We start from the raw sequence: 24821 nt of genomic DNA, 5'->3' as shown, positions 1-24821 counted from the left end.
TCTGAACCAGCGGCTTCCATCCCGGTCCAAAACCACCTCCTCGCGACACCGGATCATGAGAGATGCCATAATGCGGTGCTCGGGTGCTCTTCCTCACACCAAGCCGGCTATTGATGCCATCCCGAGGGACGTAGCTACTACATGGCCACAGCACTCCCCTGCTCGGACACAGAGTACTGAAAGCTCACAGCCATCGTCTCCCCGTCCTCTCTTTGCTCCTACCACACTCATCATTGGAGACTCAATCATAAGGAAAATTCGCTTTTTCAACGCAGCCACACACTGCTTTACTGGAGCCAAAATGCCGGTTATCCTTGATAAGCTTTCCGTCCTACTATGCTCTCTCCCATCATCTATTAACCGGGTAATAGTTCATGTCGGATCCAACGACACGGCTCGTCCGCAGTCGGAGCTGACTAAAAAGGACTTTAATGCCCTCTTCAGCTTCCTAAACAGCTGTAGAAAGGATTACTGGCTCAGCGGACCTCTCCCAACTCTCGGCCGTGGAGCTGGGCGTTTCTCCAGAATCCTCAGTCTGATAACCTGGCTTCAGTCCACCTGCAGAATCCACAACATTGGTTTCATCGACAACTTCAACCTCTTCTGGAACTGTCCTTCCGTACTGACGGACTTCACCCGAACAGTCCGGGTAGCACAATATTAGCAGCTAACATCTAGCATGCTATCCAGACCGCTGCTCCGCGTGATTGACAACTAACCTGCCCCGCCCACCTACCTGGAGCCTTCTTCTTCTCCACCTACTCCTGCTGCACACAGCACTGTGTCTTTCACCAGCTCCCCCTGGGAGCCAACCCAAGTACTGACACTCTCCATGGCCCCATGCCCCTACCATGGTCCACTGTCTCCTACTGGCTGTCATAGAGCTACTTCCACTGCTTTTTTAAACTCAATTCCAATTCCTATTGTTATTTCACATCGCAAATCAATACACCTGCACAGGTGTAGTCAAACTATTGATCACAGTGTGCTTGCTATTCCAGCCAGATCAGCTAACACCAAACCTCACACCAGCAATCTCACCTTTGGGTTATTTAACATCCGCTCACTGACCAACAAGAGACCTCTGCTTTTTGATCTACTGAATGATCGTAAGTTTGATTTATTTTGCCTGACTGAGACATGGCAGCAGCCTAATCATTTTTCACACCTTAATCAAACTATTCCTCCTGGATATGTCTACTCATCACAACCCCGTACCTCTGGCAGAGGGGGTGGCCTGGCGATACTATACAACCAAATATGGAAAGTGTCCTCCATCACAGTGCCTGTATATCCCTCATTTGAGTCCACTGCTCTACAAATCAAGGGCCCAACTCCCACTATTCTAGCCACTATCTATTGACCACCCAAGCTGGATTATGCCTTCCTACAGGAATTCTCAGCCTTTCTAACAATCCTATTCTCTGTGTCCCCAAACTTAATATTGCTGGGTGATTTCAACATCCACTGGGATAGCATCAACAATGTTTTCACAAAGGACTTTACCTCATGCCTTGAGAGCTTTGGACTACAGCAACATTTTGACTTTCCAACACACTCCAAAGGACACATTCTTGACCTAATCTGCTGCTCTGGTGTAACCCCCCTAAACTGTTGTGCCTCAGATTTGCCCATCTCAGACCACAAGCTAATATCCTTTGATGTCATGCTAAGATTATCCAGGACTAACATGCCTCGCTCTCTCTCTTTTCAAAACATCAAAGATATTGACTTGTCAGCCCTCTCTTAAGGAACTGATGATTTTCCCAGCAGAGACAATTTATCTACCACAGATGAACTGGTATCCTACTACAATCTCAGACTTCAGCGACTGCTAAATACTCTTGCACCTCTGAAAACAAGGTCTGTTTCCTTTACCCACTCTGCTCCTGGGTTTACACCATCGATACACAAGCTCAAAACCAAAGGCCGTCGCCTGGAACGCCTTTATGTCAAAACCGGCCTAGCAGTGCACAAAGAAATGTATCATAATCACATACTCCAATACAAGGATGCGCTTTCTCTAGCAAAAACCACATACTACTCAATCTTAAACAGGCCAGCGGATTGGAACACTAGAGCCCTATTCTCAACCATCAACAATATCCTGAAACCACCGGATGCACTACCACCTCACATACTCACAGCTGCACAGTGTGACAACTTCATGACCTTCTTCAATGCCAAAATTGAAAACATCCACCAGACGTTTACTGCTTCAAATAACTTTACACCCTCTCTGCACTCGCTGCCCACATTCTCCATCAGCTCTCCACTTGCCATTTTCAAACTGCCAGCTGTCTCCGAAATAACCGGACTCATCTTCAAATCCGAATCATCCACCTGCCAGCTAGACCCCCTGCCCACCTACCTGGTAGGAAGCTGCATGCCTGCCTTGTCCTCTCTCATAACTGATATTATTCATTCCTCACTGACTTCTGATGTTGTTCCATCAGAACTAAAGACTGCTGCATTACTCCAACTATCAAGAAACCTGGTGCAGACCCAAATGATTTGAACAACTTTCGTCCCATCTCAAACTTGCCATTTATCTCCACAATACTCGAAAGAACTGTTGCAGCTCAACTAAACACCCATCTGTCTCACTACAACCTTTTTGGACAATTTCAGTCTGGCATTTGTGCCCATCATAGCACTGAGACAGCCCTCGTGAAAATCACAAATGACCTTTTAATGGCATCTGACTCTGGTTTACTCTCCATTCTGGTTCTCATTCACCTCAGTGCAGCCTTCGACACGGTCTCTCATGACATCCTCCTGGACAGGCTGGCCTCCATTAGAATCACTGACATCCCTCTGGCTTGGCTGAAATCCTATCTCACTGGTCGCACACAATTTGTCCAACTCAAGAACCTAAGATCTTCCTCCTCTCCAGTGGTGTTCCCCAGGGGTCTGTCCTTGGCCCCCTCCTGTTCACTATTTACCTTCTGCCCCTTGGACACATTCTCAGGAAATTTCACATTCAGTTCCACTGCTTTGCTAACAATACACAGCTTTATATCTCCACCAAGCCTACTTCCACTCTACCACCCAAAGCTCTGTCCAACTGCCTACTGGAGATTCTCACACAATTTCCTTAAACTGAATAGTGACAAAACCGAGGTCCTCCTCGTTGGCGCCAGATCCACCCTGGCAAAGCACAACCCCTTCTCCATGTCCATCAACAATTCCGCTGTCCTACCTTCACCACAGGTAAAGAGCCATTCTGGCATCCTGGATGGCACCTTAACCTTTGAAGCCCACATCAATAATGTTACTCGGTCAGCATACTTCCATCTACGCAACATCAACGGCCTCACTCACTCACACCAGCCTGCACTGCTATTCTCGTAAACATCCTGGTTACATCTCGTCTGTACTACTGTAATTCTCTCCTCCATGGTCTTCCTCGGAAATAACTCCATAAACTCCAACTGGTCCAGATCGCAGCTGTGTGTATCATCACCAGAACTCCCTTTGCTGAACACATCACTCCGGCCCTGCAGCAACTCCATTGGCTCCCTATCAAATCCCGCATTGATTTAAAGATTTTACTCCTCACTTTCAAGATCCTTCATAACCTGGCACCATCATATCTCGCTGAACTGATCCATACTCACACACCCTCCCGCACTCTCTGATCCTCTTCTACCATCCAGCTCTTCACCCCATCTGCCAATCACACCACCATGGGGTCAAGAGCTTTCAGACAATCTGTCCCCAGCCTCTGGAACTCTCTCCCACTAGACATACGCACTCTGTCTCCACTTTTAAATCTCGCCTGAAAACACACGTATTCTGTGTAGCTTACTCTGTATCAGTCTAATCATATAATCACACACCTGCCTATTCGCTATTCCACGCTATTGCACTATTCTCTCCCCGGAAGCTCAACCCTGCCTAACCTGGCCCTGTTGACTTCCTATATGGTGAGGACTGCAGAGTCTAAATTCTGTGCCGAGCTGGCACCATGTAATTGCATCCTCTTACTTATCTATGTTTATTTGCACTAAATTGTTCCGTTTTGTTGTACTGTTGTTGTTGTTGTTGTTGTTATGTGTGGCGTCCTTGAGTGCTTTGAAAGGCGCCTTCAAATAAAATGTGTTGTTGTTGTTGTCTGAAAACAGCATGGGAAATTCATTAATCAAATTAATTAACTCAACATGCTTGTCCTCAGACAAGTGCCATAACAACTGTGGAAGAACACCATCATTAGGAGCCCTGATCTCCTCCTGTTCCTGCACTGTTTCTAATAGACAAAAAGTAGTCTCTATCATTTACATAGGATGTAAACCAATTTAGTTCTGTACCAGAGAGCCCCTTCCAGTTTTACAGTCGGTCTAGTAGTATATTATGATCGACTGTGTCAAACACAGCACTGAGTTCCAGCAATACTAAGACTGATTTTTTTACACCAAAAAGTTGAGAAATACAAAAACCAGGAGAACAAATGAGAAAACCAAAATAGACGCGGACTAACAAAGTAGCAACTAAGGCTAAAGCAAAGTACATCCAAAAGCAAAGTTCAAGTCAAAACGCTACAAAGAAATCAAAATCCAAAACATACCAAACAGGAGACTGGAGATACGAGGGGCAACTTCACCAGGGACATCACACGAAGCACACACAACAAACTGACAAACACAAGAGGGAAGACAAAGACTATATACACAGACACTAACGACAAGATGAGGGACAGGTGAGGTGGACCAGCAGGTGAGAGTGGAGTGTGGCTGATGAGCAGCACACTGACAGACAGAGGGAGACAAACATATAACCAGAGGGAAGGGGAAAACAGAGGAAGAAACAAAGGAGACACTGAAAGGACACAAGAGGGCATGGAAATCAAAACACAAGATAAAACAAGACACCGAACGCACATATACTGCAGAATCACACATCAAACCCATAGAAAATATATGTCAAATGATATGTGCAGGTAAAATTGCTGTTGAAACACTATATGTTTACACATATCCATATCCACTGATGTGTAATGAAATCATGTGCATGCAACCTTTCTGTGACTTTTATTGAAATTCACAAGCAGATAATTTATATATATATGAAGGAGGAGAAAAGTAGTCAGTCCCCCACTTAGAGTCCTGTGCTGCAACAATCAAAATAGAAACCCAATGTGGTCTATTTGGAGAGCCATAAATTACTTGCTTTATTGTAAGAAATATCAAACATATTACTTCACAAAACTAATGTATTTCTGTATTTGTTTACCTAATTTTAGTATTCATGTTAAATGTGGGATCCTATAAATTATGGAAAACATTAAGATTCTTTCTATGTATCCATAAAATATCGCAATTCATTTTTCATCAGTTCTAGGAATTATAAACAAGGATTTCTGATGGAAAATTATGAATAAAATTAAACTGGTGTGGGGACCCATTCATAACATTGTGTTAGCCTACCCTCTGACAGAATGCTACTGTATGACTGTGAACTGAAAGTTGCTGCTTTGAAGCCTTCCAACACTAATACATGTTGTGAGTTTCAACAACCATACTGTACAGATGTTACAGATGAGGACAGGTGGGTCTAAATGAGTAGACACATAGCCACCACAGGGACCTACCTCTGGCCATTCCTATGTGACAACTTTACAAGCAGCTAGGGATCTTAGCATTCACATATATTCTCTCCAGAAATCATGCTCGTCTTGCTTAAGTCAGTGAGTTGGCCACACTTAATATGCACCACATTTGATTTAATAAAAATACTTGTTTATTGTGATGAAATGTACATAAAGCATAAATAGGTCAGTCTCACAGGTAGTACATATTTTGGAGATAACATTAATCAATCATCATTATGACATGTTATTGTGCACAGAACAAAAAGTCAACATCACAACACACACATTCAAACAAACAGAAAATATTTTGAATTCAACGCACACGCACACTGTACACTCATAGACAACAACATTGCATTTTTATTTCATTGGAAAAACATAGAGGGAAATTCCTCCTCATCACTGAGCATAGAGAAACTGTTCAATGCCGACAGAATGTAATGAGTAAACTTAACATAAAACTGAGTGGGTAGGAAACTGACACCATGACCTGATGGAGCCACCTTTAACCAGCAGAGATTCTGTTGACAGCTTTATAGTGCAGTTCAAGATTATTTGACAACTTTAAAACAACATCATTTTCGCACACATGGGATACTGCTTTCTAGAAATTAATTTGAGTTGTTATGTACTAAACAAACAAACAAACTTTGCTGCTGGCAGATAATAATTTAAATATAAGGTGATGTGATTAATGTAAAACACTATGTGTAGACAAGACAACTGGACCAACAATATATACACAATTTTTTTGAAGGGCACCATTAAATGTACTATCAACAAATCAGTCCTGCATAGTCATTTGGCTGGTAGCCCAGTCTTGCAGAGGGGCCCTACATGAAAAAAAAAAATCTTGGTTCAAGACCAATTATTTTACTTTATACTGTGCTACAGTACAGTATGCATTTTCACAAATAAAGGCATGTTTAATCAACATATAAAAAATGGTTCCAATTAGTATTCCATCATAGGATTACTGTCGGTTTCTTGGGGGCATTAATCCAGCCCCCATGTGTCTGCTGCATGTTGTATTGGACATGCAATGCACAGAGGATGGGGGTTGAAGGGAGGATGGTCATTTACAGGGCTCGATCAGGAATGATGAGAATTGGTGGCCTGACCGATATTAATAATATGAAGACACTTACCCTTACTAGTACTAGTAACCCTTACTAGTATGGATTCAAGTAGCCGTTCGCATATAGATATAATCCTGCTTGTGGAAAACTACATAGTAAAAGAAGACAAACTAAGCGCTGTGTTTCAAATGGTACAACAGTCCTGTACGTGCGGAAGATCCTACTCCTGATCTGCCGGCTTCTGTCAGTTTGATGCAATTTCACTGAATTTGATTGGGGACCATGGAATGTCAACACAGAGCACAGGGACAGAATAAAGAGGTGGACATGATCACAGCTAGTTGCTGTAAGTGCTGTATCTCAACAGATAGATGAAATGAATGAGATGAAACCAAATACCCAGTGAAAGGGCCACAACATCAATACTGCAAAGCAGCTGCAGAGCAGCCATAGCTTCCAGTGAGAGGTAAAGCTGATAAGTCAGTGTAAAAGAAACGATCACATCTCTTCTTTGTACCACATACATCCACCACGGCTGAAAGAGATCAGTAACATAATGTAAACAGAGCCAGCAGAGATCAGATCTCACTCTCGTACGTGTGCATGTAGGTCTTGAGCGATAGGATTTCAGCGTAGCTCCGTGTGGTTCTGCGGTACAGGTCCAAGCCTGTCAGGATCTCCACATCTCTAACTCGAGCCGTGTGCATCTTCATCAGGTCCTCCACCCAGTGAGACTCCTCCTCTGAGTTCTGCAGGGAGACAGCAAAGAACACAGAAGCATTAGCATAGGTTTCCCCTCCTTGAATATTTCAACATTTGTTGAAAACATAGATACCGATCTCATGTTGAGTACAGAGCTGTACTCAAGATGAAGTTAGCATAGCTTAGCATAAAGACTAGGAAGAGAGGATAATGGCTAGCATGGCTCTGTCCAAAGTGAACAGGTCTAAATCTCACAAATTAACATGTTCTATTATTTTAATTTTTTCAACCTGCACACAAACAAAACAGCTACGCTTACACACTGGAACTATTTTTTGCAGTCAGCCTGGCTGTTGTTTACAGTGACGATGGCTAATATGTCTTGCAGTGAAGTTGCCAGGTTTGGTGCCATTGTGCCTGTATGGAAACATGTACTGCTCAGGCCTGTGAGAGCTGATTGGTTTTTCTGGTAAGGGATACTGCTTTCTACAAAAGAATTTGAGTTTTTATGTATTCAACAAAATAGTTTAGTCTGGATACAGAGTTGGAGACGCAGCCCTTATTATTCCAATGAAAGGTGCTCAGTGGTGAAATGAACCCAAAAAAGTTGCTCCTCTAGACTTTCCAAATGTCATTGGACTGAAAAGCTCAAATTCTGAAAGTAACACGAGTCATTTAGCAGGGGTTGTGATGCTGCAAAAATGTATCCACTGTTTTACAGGCGCCTCTTACACAATTTAAGCTTATGGGGAGAGTGCTGACTTACACAGTTTGACCAATATGACAAAATCACTTCCTGGGGGGATTACTCCCACCCCCTCTGCCAAGAAGCCCAGTCAGCTCCCACAGGACTGAGCAGGGACCTTCAACTATGTTTCTGCACTAGCTCTACCAGTGATTTGCAACCATGGTCATGCTAAGAGCATGGCTGACATCTTTAACTGTATAGTTGGGACACCACAACACTATGAAAAGTCAGCTCATTTAAATGCACAGTCCCTGGGTATGTTCTGTGCACTTTGCCCCATACACTTACTGCTGGAAATTTTCCACACACATGTTTATAACACAGAGACCTGCCTTATAGTCAAAACACATGGCAATCTCGCTTTCTTTGAAAGATGCAATGTTCCTTACACTGCAGCTCTCATCGTTGCTGGGTCTGTGTGGCAGGATGAAGGCAGCGCTGCTGAGTGGGCCTCTACACGAGTCTGCAGCCTGTGTGAAGTCTAGGCAGCTGGTCAGGACCACAAAGTAGTGTGTGGGGATGGGGATTGTTCCACCTACATATCTGCAATGAAAGTCATACAGAAACTTCATGTTCAAAGGACTTCATGACTCAAACTTCATGTTTTTTTATCTATAGCCTTTTCCCTTGGACAAGATTGTTTTTCTTTTTTCTAATAAGCATTTTTAATAAACAAAGGCCAAAGTCTGAAATTATTTTTATGAAGAAAAAATAGGAGGAATTAAAGCTGCAAGCAGTGATGAACGGGCCCTCGCAGTCGACACGTGTTGGGGTATGCTGCTTTCGGGGCGTGCCGTGTACCCGACCCGATTCCCTGATTATTGTGTACGCATCTCTTAACTGTCCTTGTTTCAGACAGTGCAAGAAGGGGTTAATGTCATTTCCTGTGTCCAACATGTGACATGTGGCGCTGTGACTTTGTCTCTATATTGGCCTATGTGTTCAGGGCTGGACTCTTATCAAACATGTTTGTTTCAGATATCAATGAGGAAGTTGTTCCTTTATGATCTGGTGGCCTGCTCCTGCCGGTATTTAGTAATGTGCGCTGGAGTCAGAAGAACTCTCTGCAATCTACATAAAAACAAAATGGACTACAGGTGAAAAATCCATCAAACAAATTTGTGGTCAGTTGTGTTTTGATTATTGATTGGTGGCGACACTGTTGGAGGGTGTGTTCACCTTTTGGTTGCATGTCATCTTGTAGTGTATGATATGGAGGAAATAACCTAGAAACGTCATGTAAATAGGATGTTTTCTGAATTCCTGTGTCTATTATTTGGCGTTGTGGATATGACAAAGTATTGATGCATGGAGGTAGTCAGAGCGACATCGTATACATGTGTGATAAATTTGGTGTACATGAGAAATTGTATGTTGAAGTTATAAGGACTTGATGCTTGAATAGCGAAGAATAATAATGGACTGCACCATGACACCCACCATGGTAGACATAGGCAAAAGCATTTGATAACTTTTCATGGGCAGTGGGCTGAAAGTTGCAGATAACAATAGACTGAACAAACTGATCAGAAGGGCCAGTGATGTCGTGGGGGAGGAGCTGGACACTCTGACGACTGTGGCAGAGAGGAGGATGCTGTCCAAGCTTCATATGTATATATATATATATATATACATATATATATACACATATATATATACATATGTATATAATATATACATACATAGTATACATACATATATATATATACATAACATATATATCTATATATATATTATACATATATATACTATACATATATATACATACATATATATATATATATACATACATATATATACATACATATATATATATATATAGATATATATATATATATAGACGAAACTAACTGCGTTGGAGAAAGTAAATGCCGAACTGACAGCGAAAGTTACAGACCTAGAGGGCTGCTCCAGGCGAGACAATATTAGAATCTTAAATATCAAGGAGTTGACTGAAGGAAGTGATCTGGTTCGTTTCTTTGAAGGATTTATCCCTAAGGTGCTGGAGCTACCGGTCAAATCCATCTCAATTGACCACGCACATCGGAGCCTCGGGCCGCCTACAGAGGGTCGCCCCCGCCCTGTCATTGTCAGGATCCACCGCTCCAGAGATGTCGCCATGATAATATCTGCAGCAAAACGCAAAGGGACTATCCAGTTTGACGGCCAGCTGATCCGCTTCGCTCCGGACATCCCCCCGTTGGTCCGGTCAGCCCGGAGAGCTTTCAACCCTGTCTGCGCCGACCAAGCGGAACATCCGTTTCCAGATGAACTTTCCCACGGTGCTGTCATTCAAGATAAACGGTGTACAGAAGTCATTCAAAGACCCAGAGGACGCAAAGACATTTATGGACGGTAACATGTGACTTGTCCTGTTATCTGCCTATCTTTGTTCAGCTGGCAGCCGGTGAGTCAGACATCGAACTTAAGTGCCCTCCTCCCCACACATCTCATTTATTTATCCTTTTATCTGTCAGGTGCATATAATTTCAAGTACTTTTGCTCATTTACTGTTATTTTAATTATTTATCATTGATTCTGGTTTATGGTTTTCCATGACTTAAGATTGCAGTTCAGTTAGCCATGTGAGCTGGAGAGAGATGGCCACCTTTTGGTGATTTTTTTGTTTAATTAAGGCAGTCTTTTTCTTTTCAAGCTAGATCTCGGAGTGTTTTTTTTGTGTTTTAGAAGTGATAGCTAAGCTAGCTTTTTTTTCCTCTCCAAAGGAGTCACAGACATGGGTGTCCTTGTCTTCTCCTTGCTTTGTGTTTCTGTTTGTATTGTTCAAGGTTCCCTAGTTGTTGCAGGTCCAGAGGCCTTCCTTTCCCCCCCCCTTCCCCAGCCCAAAATCTATCTCCATGGCCCTTGATTCCTCTGCCCCCTTTTTTGCCTCAATTCCTATATTGTAATGGCTGATGGTCTCCAGTTGAAATTCCTGAGTCTCAACGCAAGGGGTTTAAACAATCCAGTGAAAAGAGTTGCTATTCTAGACTTCCTTCGTAAACAAGGAGCTCATATTGCTATGCTACAAGAAACGCATATTGTCAGACGTGATGTGAATCGTTTATCTAACAGATTTTTCCGGATACTTAGTCATTCTTCTGCCTCTAATAAAACCAAAGGCGTAGCAATTATTTGCCGTCACAACTTGCACTTTAAATTGCTGGACATGTGGTCTGACAATAAAGGCAGAATAACGATTGCCAAAATTCATATAGAAAATACTGACATTGCACTTGTATCGCTCTATGCTCCTAATACCTTTGACCCACATTTTTATGAACAGATCTCTAAAATTCTGTTAGACCTCTCAGATTTCAAGTTTATCATAGGAGCTGATTTCAACGCTGTAATTGACCACTCTCTTGATAGATCCGGGCAATCTGAAAACAAAGAACAAAAACAAAGCTCTGAAGCCTTATGCGCTTGGTCAAATAACATTGGTGTGGTGGATTTGTGGCGCATGGTAAACCCTACCTCCAGAGTTTACTCATCTATCAGCAAGGCACAAATCCTTTTCACATATTGACTTTATTTTTGCCTCAAAAGGCGTGTTTCAGAAAATTCTGGAGGTTACTTTGTTGCCAGTTACTCTTTCTGATCATAAGGCGGTGGTTGATCTTGCCCTGATTCGCTCTACCCCTCTGCGGGCGCCTAAATGGCGTTTTAATACTACCTTACTCCGTGTGGAGTCATTTAGAACTCAGTTTTTGGCCCAACTTAGTGAATTCATTAACATAAACAAGAACTCAGTTACTGACCCAAGAATACTTTGGGACGCTGTAAAAGGTTTTATTAGAAACAATGCTACGCTGTATGCATCTAATCTAAGGAAGGCCCGTTCTTCCAGATTGGCTGAGCTGGAGTGCAAATTCTCAACATTTGATAACTTATTACAACAAAATTTTGATGACCAGGTTGCTTTACAGTATGACCTGGTAAAAAAAGACATTAATGCTATTCTCAAACGGCGCGCCAAGTTCTTGATACATAGAACGCGCCAAACATATTACTTTAATGGAGCCAGGCCCAGTCATTTACTCTCGCTAAGGCTGAAGGCTAATGAACATTTCTCGGACATCACCTCCATTAGATCAGATGACGGTCTTATGTTAACAGAACCCTCCGAAATGAATGCTTCTTTCCGTAGTTTCTATGCTGACTTGTATAGCTCAGAGGTTGCTCACGATAAAGATGCATGCAACAAATTCTTGAGTTCCATCCATTTACCCAGTATGACAGCCGATGATTCCCATAGCTTAAATGCCCCTATTACCTTAATGGAGCTTAAGGCAGCAGCTGATGATATGCACAGGGGTAAATCACCTGGTTTGGATGGGATCCCCCCAGAATTTTACACAACTTTCTGGCATAGTCTGGGCCCCTTACTTCTTGATATGATACAGGCCTCCTTGGAGAAAGGTTCTTTTTCCAGAGATGTGAATATAGCGATCATTTCACTGCTGTTAAAAAAAGATAAAGACCCGTCAGAGTGTGCCAATTATAGAACTTTGTCCCTTTTAAATGCTGATATTAAAATGTATGCTAAGCTCCTTGCACGTAGGCTCCAACCTTTTATGACAAAACTCATTAATTGTGACCAAACAGGATTCATCAGATCCAGGCAACCATCAGATAACGTGAGGAGATTAATACACATCTTACACAGGCCCTCCTCACTACCACTACCTTCAGCCGTCTTCTCACTAGATGCTATGAAAGCATTTGACCGTTTGGAGTGGAAGTATCTCTGGTCAGTTCTGGAGGTTTTTGAGTTAGGATCTCACTTCATACATATGATTAGAGTTTTATATAACAATCCAACAGCTATGGTACTGACAGGTAGAACTTGTTCCTCCTTGTTTAACATTGCTAGGGGTTCCAGACAGGGATGCCCTTTGCGTCCACTTCTGTTTGCACTCTCCCTGGAGCCTCTGGCGCAGTCAATATGAATGGCCAAGGATATCACTCCAATCACTGTTTGTGGGACCACACACTACATATCTTTGTATGTGGATGATATCCTCTTGTATTTAGGGAACGCTCAGCAGTCCTTACCTAATGTTCTGTCCATTTTCCAATGTTTCAGTGATATATCTGGGTACAGAATAATTTGGACGAAATCGGCTTTTTTACCTCTGAATGACCTGATGAGAAACACATCTTTACCTGCGAATATACCAGTAGTCAACCAGTTTAAGTATTTGGGCATTAAAATTTTCTCAGCAGTACAAACCACTGTCAAAACCAACTATGACGAAACCTTATCCAACATTACCCGTGACCTTGATAAATAGTCTGCGCTGCCAAACTCTTTAAGGTCCCGTATATCTATTATTAAAATGAATGTGCTTCCTTGGATTAACTTTGTGAGTGTGATGCTGCCCTTACCACCTCCCCTGCGTTTTTGGGACAAGGTCCAGAAGATAATATCTAACTTTGTCTGGAATGGTAAGCGCCCTCGTCTCAAGTTAAACAAAGCACAGAGAGATAGAGCTGATGGGGGACTATCACTGCCTTACCCTAAGCTATATCACTGGGCTTTCACTCTGCGCCCTTTGACCAGTTGGTTTGACAATAGAATCGGGACTTCGTGGCGTGCACTGGAAGAGAATATGGTTCTTCCTCTGAAACTGAATGAAGTCTTATTCTCTAATATTCCCATAAGTAAATCTCAAGTCCGCTTCGGGCCTATTGTGTGTCACGCATTAGCGGTCTGGAGGGTGGCAGAAAAAGTGTGTGGTATTTCATCTAATTGGAACCCTTATTCACCTATCTTTTATAATGATCGGTTGTTAATTGGTAAATCCTCAGTTAAGTTTGGTCAATGTCGCCAGTGGTACGATAAGGGGATTCATTCATTTGGTGACATATTTGGGGACAGGGGCCTATACTCTTTTGAAGAACTCTCATTCCGGTTTAATTTACAACATTCCACCTTTTATTTCTACCTGCAGCTTAGAACAGCCATGAAAACATATAGGGTGCCTTGGCAAGGTCCACTGGAGGAGCACTCTTTGATCAAGGTTCTGCGTCAGGCCCGAGAATCGAGAAAAATTGTGTCTAAATTGTATCGCTATTTCTTGGAAAAGTCATATGTTGCTCTGCCGGTGGATGCGTCTTGGCAGCGGATATCCCTGACCTGCACCCTGAATTTAGCTGGAATGGTGTCTGGGAGACAGTTAAACAGTCATCCAGAAATCCCGACCACCAACAGATTCATTTAAATTTCATTCACCGAACATCTATGACTCCTCATAAACTTTACAGTATGAAACTTAACGATAACTCAAACTGTACACTATGTTTTCCAGGCACAGTAGGTACCTTTTTCCACATGATTTGGGAATGCCCAGGTGTGGCTAACTTTTGGAAAATGGTGCAGGGAGAACTGTCCATCTTAATGTCCATCCCTGTTCCACTGCACCCATCTGTTTTTATTTTAAATGATCTCTCTCAGCTGAAGCTACAAAAATCCCAAAAGCGTGTGTTTCTGGCTGGCCTGACAGCAGCTAAAAAGTTGGTTGCAACCAGGTGGAAACCTCCTCATACACTAACTTGGCAACAGTGGCTACTTACATTCATAGATGTTGCGCATCTGGAACTGTCTACAGCACGCATCCATGGGGCAAGGGAGGAAGTGATAATGTGCTGGGCTCAGTCACTGGAGGATCTCAAGGGCCTTTTGATATAACCCCCCCGACCCCCCTGGTCCTGCTCTTTTTGGTTTAGGTTCCCTGTTAGGTTTTGTATTACGTCTTTTATAAATTACTATTGGCATCTAACATCTCTTGAAATGTATTTTATTATCTATTTATTTTTATTATCTATTTATTTTCTTCTTTATGTTTACTTATTTACTTTAATTATGTGTGTGTGTGTGTGTGTGTGTGTGTGTGTGTGTTATATGTGTGTATGTATGTGTATTTTCTTTTTTCCTTCTCAATTTATGTTTTACCTGCTGCCTCTGTACCTCCATTGCTAACTACTTGTTTGCATATAGGCCTATGTCTGTGTGTATCTTTATGTGTCACCTTAGTTATGCCGGAAAACAATCACTCCTTCTGGTAGATGTTGAATGTTTATTCAATTTTTTGTGGTAAATTTTGAATGTACTCTTGTACGTACTTTTTAGAGGCTGGTTATTCTTCCTATATTTTTCTGTCCCTCTGTGTTGTTTAGTGGTTTAACATCTCTGACTGCTTCTGTACTGTTGAATGTATACAGATGCCTTTCAATTCTAATAAAAATTTGATCACAAAAAAATATACAATTTCCCATGTACAACAAATTCATCACACAGGTATACGATGTCGCCCTGAATACCTCCGTGAATCAATACTGTGTCATATCCAAAGCACCATCTACTGGACACAGGAATTCAGACAAACATCCTATCTACATGACATTTATAGGTTTTTTCCTCCATATCATACACTACGACATGACATGCAACTAAAAGGTGAACACACCCTCCAACAGCGTCGCCGCCAATCAATAATCAAAACACAACTGACCACAAATCTGTTTATGTAGATTGCAGAGACTTCTCTGACATTATTTAATACCGGCAGGAGCAGGCAACCAAATCATAAAGGAACAACTTCCTCATTCCTATCTGGACCAAACTTCACATGTTTGATTAGAGTCCAGCCCTGAACACATAGGCCAATATACAGTCATAGTCACAGCGCCACATGTCACATGTTGGACACAGGGAATGACATTTAACCACTTCTTGCACTGTCTAAAACACGGACAGTTAAGAGATGCGTACACAATAATCAGGCAATGGGACCGGGTATGCTGCACACCCCGACAGCATCAAGCCCCAACGCGCGTGGACTGCGAGGGCCCGTTCAGCGCTGCTTGCAGCTTTAATTCAGACTGAATCCTAGAGCACCACAAATGAGGACATAAAGGGTGAATTGGAATGAAGTAAAATTAATGTTCTTACTCTTTTATCTTCTCAGCTGTGTCCCTGACACCATCATAGTCGTAGTCAAATATGGGTCCAATTAAAACATTCACCCCATTTCGCTCAGTGGCATACTTCTTCAGCAGTACTCTCTGGAAATAGCCCCATATTCCTGAGAGAGAGGTGTATGAGAAACAGAGGGATGTGAGAATGAAACATAAAAGATAGGATAGGAGGTGCTGCAAGAGCTGTGAAATATATTAGTGAAGCTATGAGCACTGAATTGGCTGAATTCTTGTGCAGGCGTTTGTCACAATCATAACATAGATGTTATCAACAGGACTCCAGTCATAAAGCCCTGAATCAAAGTTTTAATCTCTGACCGACTTACTCTTGAATGCAGGATACATGGGGACGGTGTTGGTAATGAGGACACCGTCATATTTTTTGTCTATAGTTGTGGACATTTCTGTCAATAAAGAAAAAAGAAACATGATGACAGGGTACAGTGTTGTGTTAGTAATGTTACTTTGGCTGATGGGAATGATGAGCAACTAAGAAAATAACAACTAGGCTGTAAAAAAACATTAATTTTCTGACACGAGACACCCAACATGAGTTGTATTGGTTGTTTCACTAGTGTAGAGCTACTGTTAAAATACATAGCAAAATAAGACAAAATGTTCAGTTCAGTTCATTGGTGGATTATTCTAACTTTAATGTATAATGCCAAAATCCTGTTCAATCATCAGAGCTGACACTGTGCACCTCTCTGATCAGTAGTCCAAATATTCACTTCCAAGTGAAAATGAAACCGCTATTAAAATGTTTGTGATTTGATATAGTGATTGTATTTCAGTGTTTCACTGATGGAGCTGCTATGGTAGACTTACGTGGCGGGTAGAGGAAGGCGTAGGTGATCTGTCTGTCTGCTCTGTAGTTTGCACAGGACTGACTGTAGGCTGGAGGGACTCTGGTATCAGGTCTCACACAGTTAGACAGCGCTTCGGGCAGAGGAGACACTTCTACCTGGGAGACCAAGCACACACAAAGAGCGGGCATATTATGAGCTGAAACCTAGTCTCAACTTTTGATGATTTTTAGTTGTTCAACAGGTGTATGTCTTATCAGACCAGCAGCATGACCCTGCAGTTAACAAAGGTGCACTGCAAATTATTTGGTTCTTACCAAGAAAAAAAAACTTAGATTTAGAAGTTTTAGATAATTTGTCTTGTTTTAAGAGTTAATTTCTTATTTAAAGTGTTCAACTTTACACTATAATTTTATATCAAGCAAACCTTATCTTTTTTGTCTCAAATAGGCAGGAAATCTTAAAATGAGGTAAATAACTGTTAAAATAAGATATATTACATCTCTCCCCCAAAGTCTCAATCAAAATAAATCTTGTTTTCAGATTCAGTAACAAACTCAACTTGCTTGATTCAAGAGTCACACAAAAAGCATCTGAAAAAACAGAGTTTATTGCTCTGACTTCAAGCAGATGATGACCAATGTTTGTTCACAAAACTGGCACAGGAAACACAAAACAGGAAACAGGCAAACTGGGTCACCCAATACATGATACATCCAGACATACTTAAAGCATTTGTTTGGACTGCAATGATACCGTGAATAAAGTTTTTCATAAATGCTTTACACATTCCGCCGAGCATTGTCCACCAGAGCCACCACAGTCACGTGCGCACCAGAGCCAATCACTGGAGAGCCCACCGCCACCCCTCACCTCCTGATTCGACGGACGCACCGGTGCTTCACGTGACCGCGGTTGTACCTGCAGCGGCGCGAGCTGGAGCGGTACATAGCCGGCAGTTCGCTAAACTGACTGTTGTGGATTAATGACACCAAGCGAGTCCGGACCGAGTATGTTCCGGTCTGAGGAGATCCGGATCCGCGAGGACAACAAACTGGAATCGGAATCTGTGGATGTTGGTGTGTAGCTAGCTGCTATACGACACACTCTTGATGTAAGTTAACATTTAGCCATAAAATCTTCACTCCCTTAGCCCTATACATTCTGGATATCTGGATACTGTCTTCACTCATCTATAAGTTACACTGTCTCAAAGTGTTTCTCCAGGCAAAACTGCATGCTGGTGCGTTTACAATTTGTTTACATTATTAATTGCCACTGCTTGCTAACGTTGTTCATCCGGCGGGATTGTTAGCAGCTAACATTAGCTAAGCCGCGTTTGCTAAGGCTAAAACATCACCCTGTTTCTCACGTTTCTAACGTTAGCTTCTTACTGGCCTGTTTGCCTCTATAGGCCCTTTTTGCTTACAATTACCGTTCGGGTATCTGAACTATAAGGGGCCTTTGTTACTTTCTCTGTTCGAAAGTTAGCCTTCTGTTATGCTTGGTTGGTCTTCGTGCTAGCATGTCGGGTGCTTGACTAACGTTGTTCATCCGGCGGGGTTGCTAGCAGCTAACTAAGGCGCGTTTGCTAAATCTAAATCATGGTTTCTCAAGTTTTTACCTTCTTACTGGCACGTTGGGCTTCTGTAGGCCCGTTTTATTTTGATGCTTACATTACCGTTTGTTTTTCATTACTATTATAGCCTTTGTTACTGTCTTTGTTTGAATTCCCCAAACCCTGCTTAGCTCTTATGGCTGTTACCACCCCATTAACTTTGAATTGAATGGTTATTGCGTTGCCAATGCTTGAATCATGACAACCGGAGTGTTTAATTATGTTGGTGTGCGTTCCATACCGATATAAAATGTTAACACATAGAACCATATTGCATTTTGAGAGGGGCTTTTGTTCATACTGTTAGTTTTGAGGAATGCTTTGGCCTGGAAAACCTCACTGCCTCACCTAGACCCCTACACGCGCCTGCCCCCCCCCTCTCTCTCATTCACACCCCACCCCAATACTGCCCCTGTCCCCACTCTCTGCTTCTTCAGACTTCCACTACTAATTTTTATCCTCATCATTTTGGTAGTTAGAAACCATTTTTTTGTGGTGGAAAACTCTCTCTCTCTCTCTCTCTCTCTCCCTCTCTCTCTCTCCCCTAGCCTATATTACAGTGCTAAATATTATGCTCTGCACAGTTCATTTTGTCGACTAGCTACAAGTTGGTCTGTTTTTACTGCCAGATTTCATCCCATTTCAGATGATGTTCGCTTTGTTCGTTGCAAATTTATATGCGCTGACTATGAGGATGACATGAATAATAGGCATCTTCAAAATTGTAAGGCCTTCTCTTGCCTCATTTCAAATTCACCAAACCCTTCTGAGCTGTGACTGTTAACACCTCATTCACTTTCAATGCGGCATTCAGGGCATGTTTTGGGCTGGAAAGTGTGTGTGTCAGAAAGTAGTCATTTTTACACTGAACAGCAGGTATTGGCACTGCTTGGCAAATGTTAATTTCCTGTCCTGCCTTTGTGAAACCAAGGGGGTTTATATTCCCTGTTCTAAATAAGCCATGTCCTTGGCAAACTGAGTAGACATGAACATGTCAATCAGATTGTCTCAGATCAGATGTGATCACTTTACATTTTATCATGTAAAAAAATGTTTTACCTAGCTGTAACATACCTTGAATATGTTCAAAACAAGGTAAAGACAAGGAATTAGTTTGTGTTTTGGCTATCTTTAAAAATACTCCAAGGAATGTTGCCTTAGTCTACAACCAACTTCTATAATTACCAGTTTAGATAGTTGATGATGATGATGATAGTGGTGAAGTTGGATATGAATGACAGCAGAAAAATTAATCAACTCTCAACAAAACATTATTTTCATTTGCCAATATTAAACTGAATCCTGTATTTTTTCTTTTCTTTTGCAGTCCAATTTGATATTCACTTACCTGTGGGTGTTAAAATGCCGAAATCCAATCGTTCAAAGAGAGAACAAGCACGTCAGGCAATGCGCCGTGCACGTGATGCTGAGTCAGCTGAAGCACGAGAAGCCCGCCGGGCCAGCGACGCTGCACTCCACTCGAGGCTCCGCGCAGCTGAAACCGACAACCAACGGACCACTCGACTGGCCAGCAACGCCGCACTCCAGTCAAGGCTCTGCGCGGCTGAAACTGACAACCAACGGACCACTCGACTGAACTTCAAGCTAACATTACTCAAACAGAAAACAGACTTAATTACGAGCAGCAAACTGTTATCTAAACAGTGATGGAGAGCGTGGAAAAGGGCCTTGGAAAGATGATAGCGCTTGATGCCAGTGGCGGGACAGGAAAAACTTTCATATTATGCCAAATCCTCAACAAAGTCCGTGCAGAAGGCAAGGTGGCTCTTGCAACAGCTGCGAGTGGCATCGCAGCTCCACTACTGCCAAAAGGCACCACCTTTCACAGCAGAACAAAATGTCCTCTCATTCTCACTGATGAATCCACTTGCAGTGTGAGTGAACATGACAGCACTGCAACACTCATTAGGATGACACACCTCATGGTCGTGGATGAAGTGACAATGATGGATCGCCGTGCATTAGAAGCTGCAGATCGTACATTTCAGTGGCTCCGAGGATCAGCCAAACCATTTGGTGGCATCACAGTGGTCTTCAGTGGCGATTGGAGGCAAATCCTTACCGTTGTACCACACGGTAGCCGCATCGAGATCATAGGAAGGTGTTGCAAGAGCTCATACCTATGGAAAAATGTTAAAACTCTTCGTCTAACAGAAAACATGGGCTCTCTCAAGCTGCAGAACATCAACAAGCTGAAGAAGACTTTGCCAGATTTCTCTTAGACCTTGGCGAGGCTAAAATTCCAGTAATGCCAGAAGAGGGTGAGTTTGCCATTAAACTCAATGACACACTGACAATTCCTGGTGACAAACTGAAAGACATTGTCCATTGGGTGTATGAAGACATGCTGGCCAACATTTCCCGTCCAACGTGGCTATGCGAACGCGTCATTTTATGCCCAACTAACTCTGAAGTCGACATAGTAAATGAGTACATGACCAAGATATTTCCAGGAGAAGAACATGTTTGCAACAGCATTGACACTGCAGATTCTGAAGGTCACCATATGTACCCAACTGAGTTTTTAAATACACTCTGCCCATCCGGAATGCCTCCTCATCGCATAACTTTAAAGGTGGGAATGGTGATTATGCTACTGCGAAACTTTGACCAACAAAATGGACATTGCAATGGCTCAAGATACATCATAGATCAAATACTGCCACACCTCTTAGTTGCAAAATCTGTAATTGGTGTCAATGCCGGACGCGCTCTTTTAATTCCAAGAATCACCCTCATACCATCTGACAACATCTTTCCATTAACCTTGCGACGGAAACAATTTCCAGTGAGACCCTGCTTTGCCATGACTGTGAATAAGTCACAGGGTCAATCTTTAGAACGCGTTGGTGTTTTCTGCACAAGAGATTTCTTCAGCCATGGACAATTCTACGTTGCTGCCAGCAGAGTTGGCAGATCAAACAGACTTCGCATACTTGCTCTAGATGAAGAAACAAAGAAAAAGCGTCACTTTCTGAGCAATGTCGTTTTTACAGAAGTGCTGACACAGTAAACACACTCTGACAACAAACCATTTAACACAGTTCTCTGGAAGTTCATGTTTCAGCCCAGAAAAATGAACCTACCAGATTAAGTCCAAGTAAATAACCAGTTTGGACTACACTGTCAGCCATACAAATGATTCTGAATTAGGTACTACTCAACGTAAAGCTGTGTGTGTATGTGTCTGTGAATATGTGTGTGTCTATGTGGGTAAGTACACGTGCGCCAACCTGTATATTCTTGTATGATGTGACATGCATGATGATTGAATTACTCCCATTTTGTTACATGCATGAATATTACATATATTTAATCATTGACCATTTATGATTTAACTCACTGCATGACCCTCACTAACACTAACCCTCACCATAACTGAACAGACAATTTCTCATTCTAATATAAACATGTTTGTTTAAACATACTAAGGGGTTGTGTTTAACACCAATGCAACAACATAACCATGATGGATAACAAATTCATACTTATTACAATATACTTACTACAATATTCAACCATATATACCCTTTAATTACCCTCAAAACAGAAATCTAACCACATTTTGCCTTCAAAACAACATCATCCTGTTGCATTACTGTTTTTGCTTTTTCCCAATGGCTAAAAAAAAGCAAAAAGGCACCGGTAGTGGTACTTTCACATTAGTGGAATGGGGTTCAACTCCCTACAGTGCCCTTGCTAAAAGCCAAAATATTTGGAAACACAATAGTTATCAATCTACACATTTCACAACAAACGTAAATATCCCTGACGCCCCATCTTCAAATACAACCTCATTTGGCCATCCATGAAAAAGCTACTTAACCTCCCACTTTTTTATAGGAACACATACTTTTTACGGGCACTGCACTAGTCTATCTATAAATACAAGGAATCTCTGTCTGTGTGTGTGTGTGTGTGTGTGTGTGTGTGTGTCTGTTGGTCAAATATCTCTGCGGATAAGGATCACACTGACCCGAGACTTTCCACATGGCTGCTGCGTGGTTCAGTGGTGTGCATCTAAGCATTTGTTTGGACTGCAATGATACCGTGAATGAATTATTTCATAAATGCTTTACAAATTCCGCCGAGCATAGTCCACCAGTGCCACCACAGTCACGTGCGCACCAGAGTAGAGCTGGGCAATATGGCCTCAAATCAATATCACGATATATTGAGCAACTCACCTCGATAACGATAAATGAACGATAAGTAACCCCCCCCCCCCCCCTCACAAAATAGTAGAGAAGTTGACATTGCTGCTTAATAATATGTTAACCTCTGGAGCATTAGAGAACTTTTTTTTACCATTATTTTCTTTATCATTATATATTTTTGATAGACACAGAATGTGTTTCAGAAGGTCAGAGGGTCACATGACATGGAAGCTATTGAGAAAAAAAATCAAGATTTCTGCATATTAATATTCATATAAAATAGAGGAAGCACTAAAGTACAATAAACATAGCTGTGTCTCATTCGTCCAGTTTACTAATACAATCTGCTGCTGGAGTCACTGGGCCCCATGACATGGAAGATATTGAAAGAACTGCAATTATTTTGTATTAATATATTTATGCTAAGTAATTTGATGACAGTCCCTAAATCAGTTTCCAGCAATTCAGTGCCATGTTCTGGGAGGTGAGCTAACCGTCCTCCTGCTGCTCACACTGGGTGAACCTCAGTAAAGTCGCGGCTGGACCCGAGTAGAGCTTAGAATCAAGCCCGACCCGAGCCCGTGCACGTTGTGTCCGAGCCCGGCCCGACACACTGAATGTTATTATGAGCCCGAGACTGATTTAAACCCGACAACAGTTTAATACGTGGGCTGTTATAACTGACGTTCTCGACTACAATTGCGAGTTGTTTGAACTACAGAAATCTTAATGAATAATGCAACAAGTGCCGCACTTAATGCACTCGACAAAGCCGACACATGTTATTATCACGGCCCACGACTTGTTTAAAATGGGTCCACAGTCACACCTCCGACTTTCCTCCAAACCTGCTCAAAGTTAATTCTACTGTTTTTTCTTTTTTTCTTTACATCTTCATGCTCCATGTTGCACTTAAGCTACACAATCAGTGATGCCGGTAACGCGTTACTAGTTTTGTCATTTTCCTTAGTAAAAAATATATTTTTTGCTTTCTTCTTGCGTCTCGGGGAGTGACGTCACGTACGCGAGAAGTCACATTTTCCAGCATGAGGACACTCACGTGTCAGAACACGCAGAAACACAAATGCAAACAACAATGGAGGGAGGAGAGAGATGCGCGCTTTCTAGCTGGAAATACAGTCATTATTTTGAGTCAATAAAAAACAAAACACAAATGTTTGATCAATGGACCAGCCCGGCCGAAGACAGTGGCCTGTTGCAGCCTTTGAACGCAGCATCATTACACAAACTGTCCGCCACTCACAGCGAGAGTGGGTTCACTTGATTACTAACCTGGCATAGCTGGTGTCGCATCAGCAGGCGGAGTTTGCCATCAAATTAATGTAAAATAAGCACATCGGTATACGCTGGGGTAGATTTGTCAAGTGGACCTAACATGTCCCCTGTCTCTTGTGGATGTTATGCCTATGACACTTAATATATACCGACATGGCCAAAATGACGTCGGTTATTGTCGTAAATTTCGGTATCGGTAAATTTTCGGGGGTTTTTTTCGCGAACATTGCCGTCACGTTTGCTTTGTGTCTGGTGCAGGAAGAAACGGTAAAAACAGGCTTTTGTCACGAAAGTGTCCAAGCAGCAAATCTGGTTGTTGAGGAACAGGAAGTTGTGGGAGGGACCTAGGCGGATGATTGACAGGCCGAACGACGGTCGGTTTGTGTGAGAGTTGAGAGATTTGTGACATTTAGCGTGTTTGGAGTGTAAAGTTAGTGTGTTATGTAGTGTTTGGTGTAGTGTGTTTAGTGAGTAGTGGAGTCGTTTTTTTGTTTAATAAGTCAGAATAATGAGGAGAAGCTGAATGTGGAGCAGGCAGTCCAATTCTTCATTCAGCTGGAAGGAGCTCAGGCAGACCTGAGCATTGCCTGCATTTAAATGTAAATAGTTACATATAACTTTGTACATTTTTGAAATGTATGCACAAATTTAGCAAACAACAATTTATATTTGCATTATAAGTAAAAAAAATGATTAAAAAAATGGTTTGTTAAACATATTTGTGGTTTTCACAGTAAAAAAATCTAACTTTTTCTACTCGTATTTCATGGTTTTTTTGTGATTTTAGGTCCATTGTGTTAATACAGTATGTCAAAATAAAA

The 24821-nt window shown here is 42.0% G+C and overlaps 2 protein-coding genes across 10 annotated transcripts in view; both read right to left on the bottom strand.

Moving 5' to 3' along the window:
* The window catches only part of nod1 (nucleotide-binding oligomerization domain containing 1), a 34006-nt gene extending 29316 nt beyond the window's left edge, over positions 1-4690 (bottom strand). Inside the window, exon 1 of one of the 5 annotated variants that reach the window (XR_003981288.1) lies at positions 4568-4677. Coding sequence is in view for 3 of the 5 variants with exons in the window: in XM_030394793.1 (XP_030250653.1) it covers positions 4568-4612 (45 nt within the window). In the remaining 2 variants the exon portion in view is untranslated. Of the gene's footprint in view, positions 1-4567 lie in introns of all 5 variants that reach the window. The other 4 variants (XM_030394791.1, XM_030394793.1, XM_030394789.1 and 1 more) reach the window with 4 other exon arrangements.
* Positions 4691-5701: 1011 nt separating this feature from the next.
* The window catches only part of enpp2 (ectonucleotide pyrophosphatase/phosphodiesterase 2), a 133285-nt gene continuing 114165 nt past the window's right edge, over positions 5702-24821 (bottom strand). For 4 of the 5 annotated variants that reach the window (XM_030394888.1, XM_030394892.1, XM_030394890.1 and 1 more), the window contains exons 21-25: positions 16931-17066; positions 16429-16506; positions 16077-16209; positions 8509-8662; positions 5702-7418 (exon numbers count right to left, since the gene is read on the bottom strand). In XM_030394888.1, coding sequence (XP_030250748.1) covers positions 7248-7418; positions 8509-8662; positions 16077-16209; positions 16429-16506; positions 16931-17066 — 672 coding nt within the window. In that variant the 3' untranslated portion in view covers positions 5702-7247. The remainder of the gene's footprint in view (positions 7419-8508; positions 8663-16076; positions 16210-16428; positions 16507-16930; positions 17067-24821) is intronic. The other variant, XM_030394891.1, reaches the window with a different exon arrangement.

This window comes from Sparus aurata, chromosome 17 (assembly GCF_900880675.1).
Source record: "Sparus aurata chromosome 17, fSpaAur1.1, whole genome shotgun sequence".
Lineage (NCBI taxonomy): Eukaryota > Metazoa > Chordata > Actinopteri > Spariformes > Sparidae > Sparus > Sparus aurata.
This window is presented reverse-complemented; position numbering and strand designations above follow the sequence as displayed.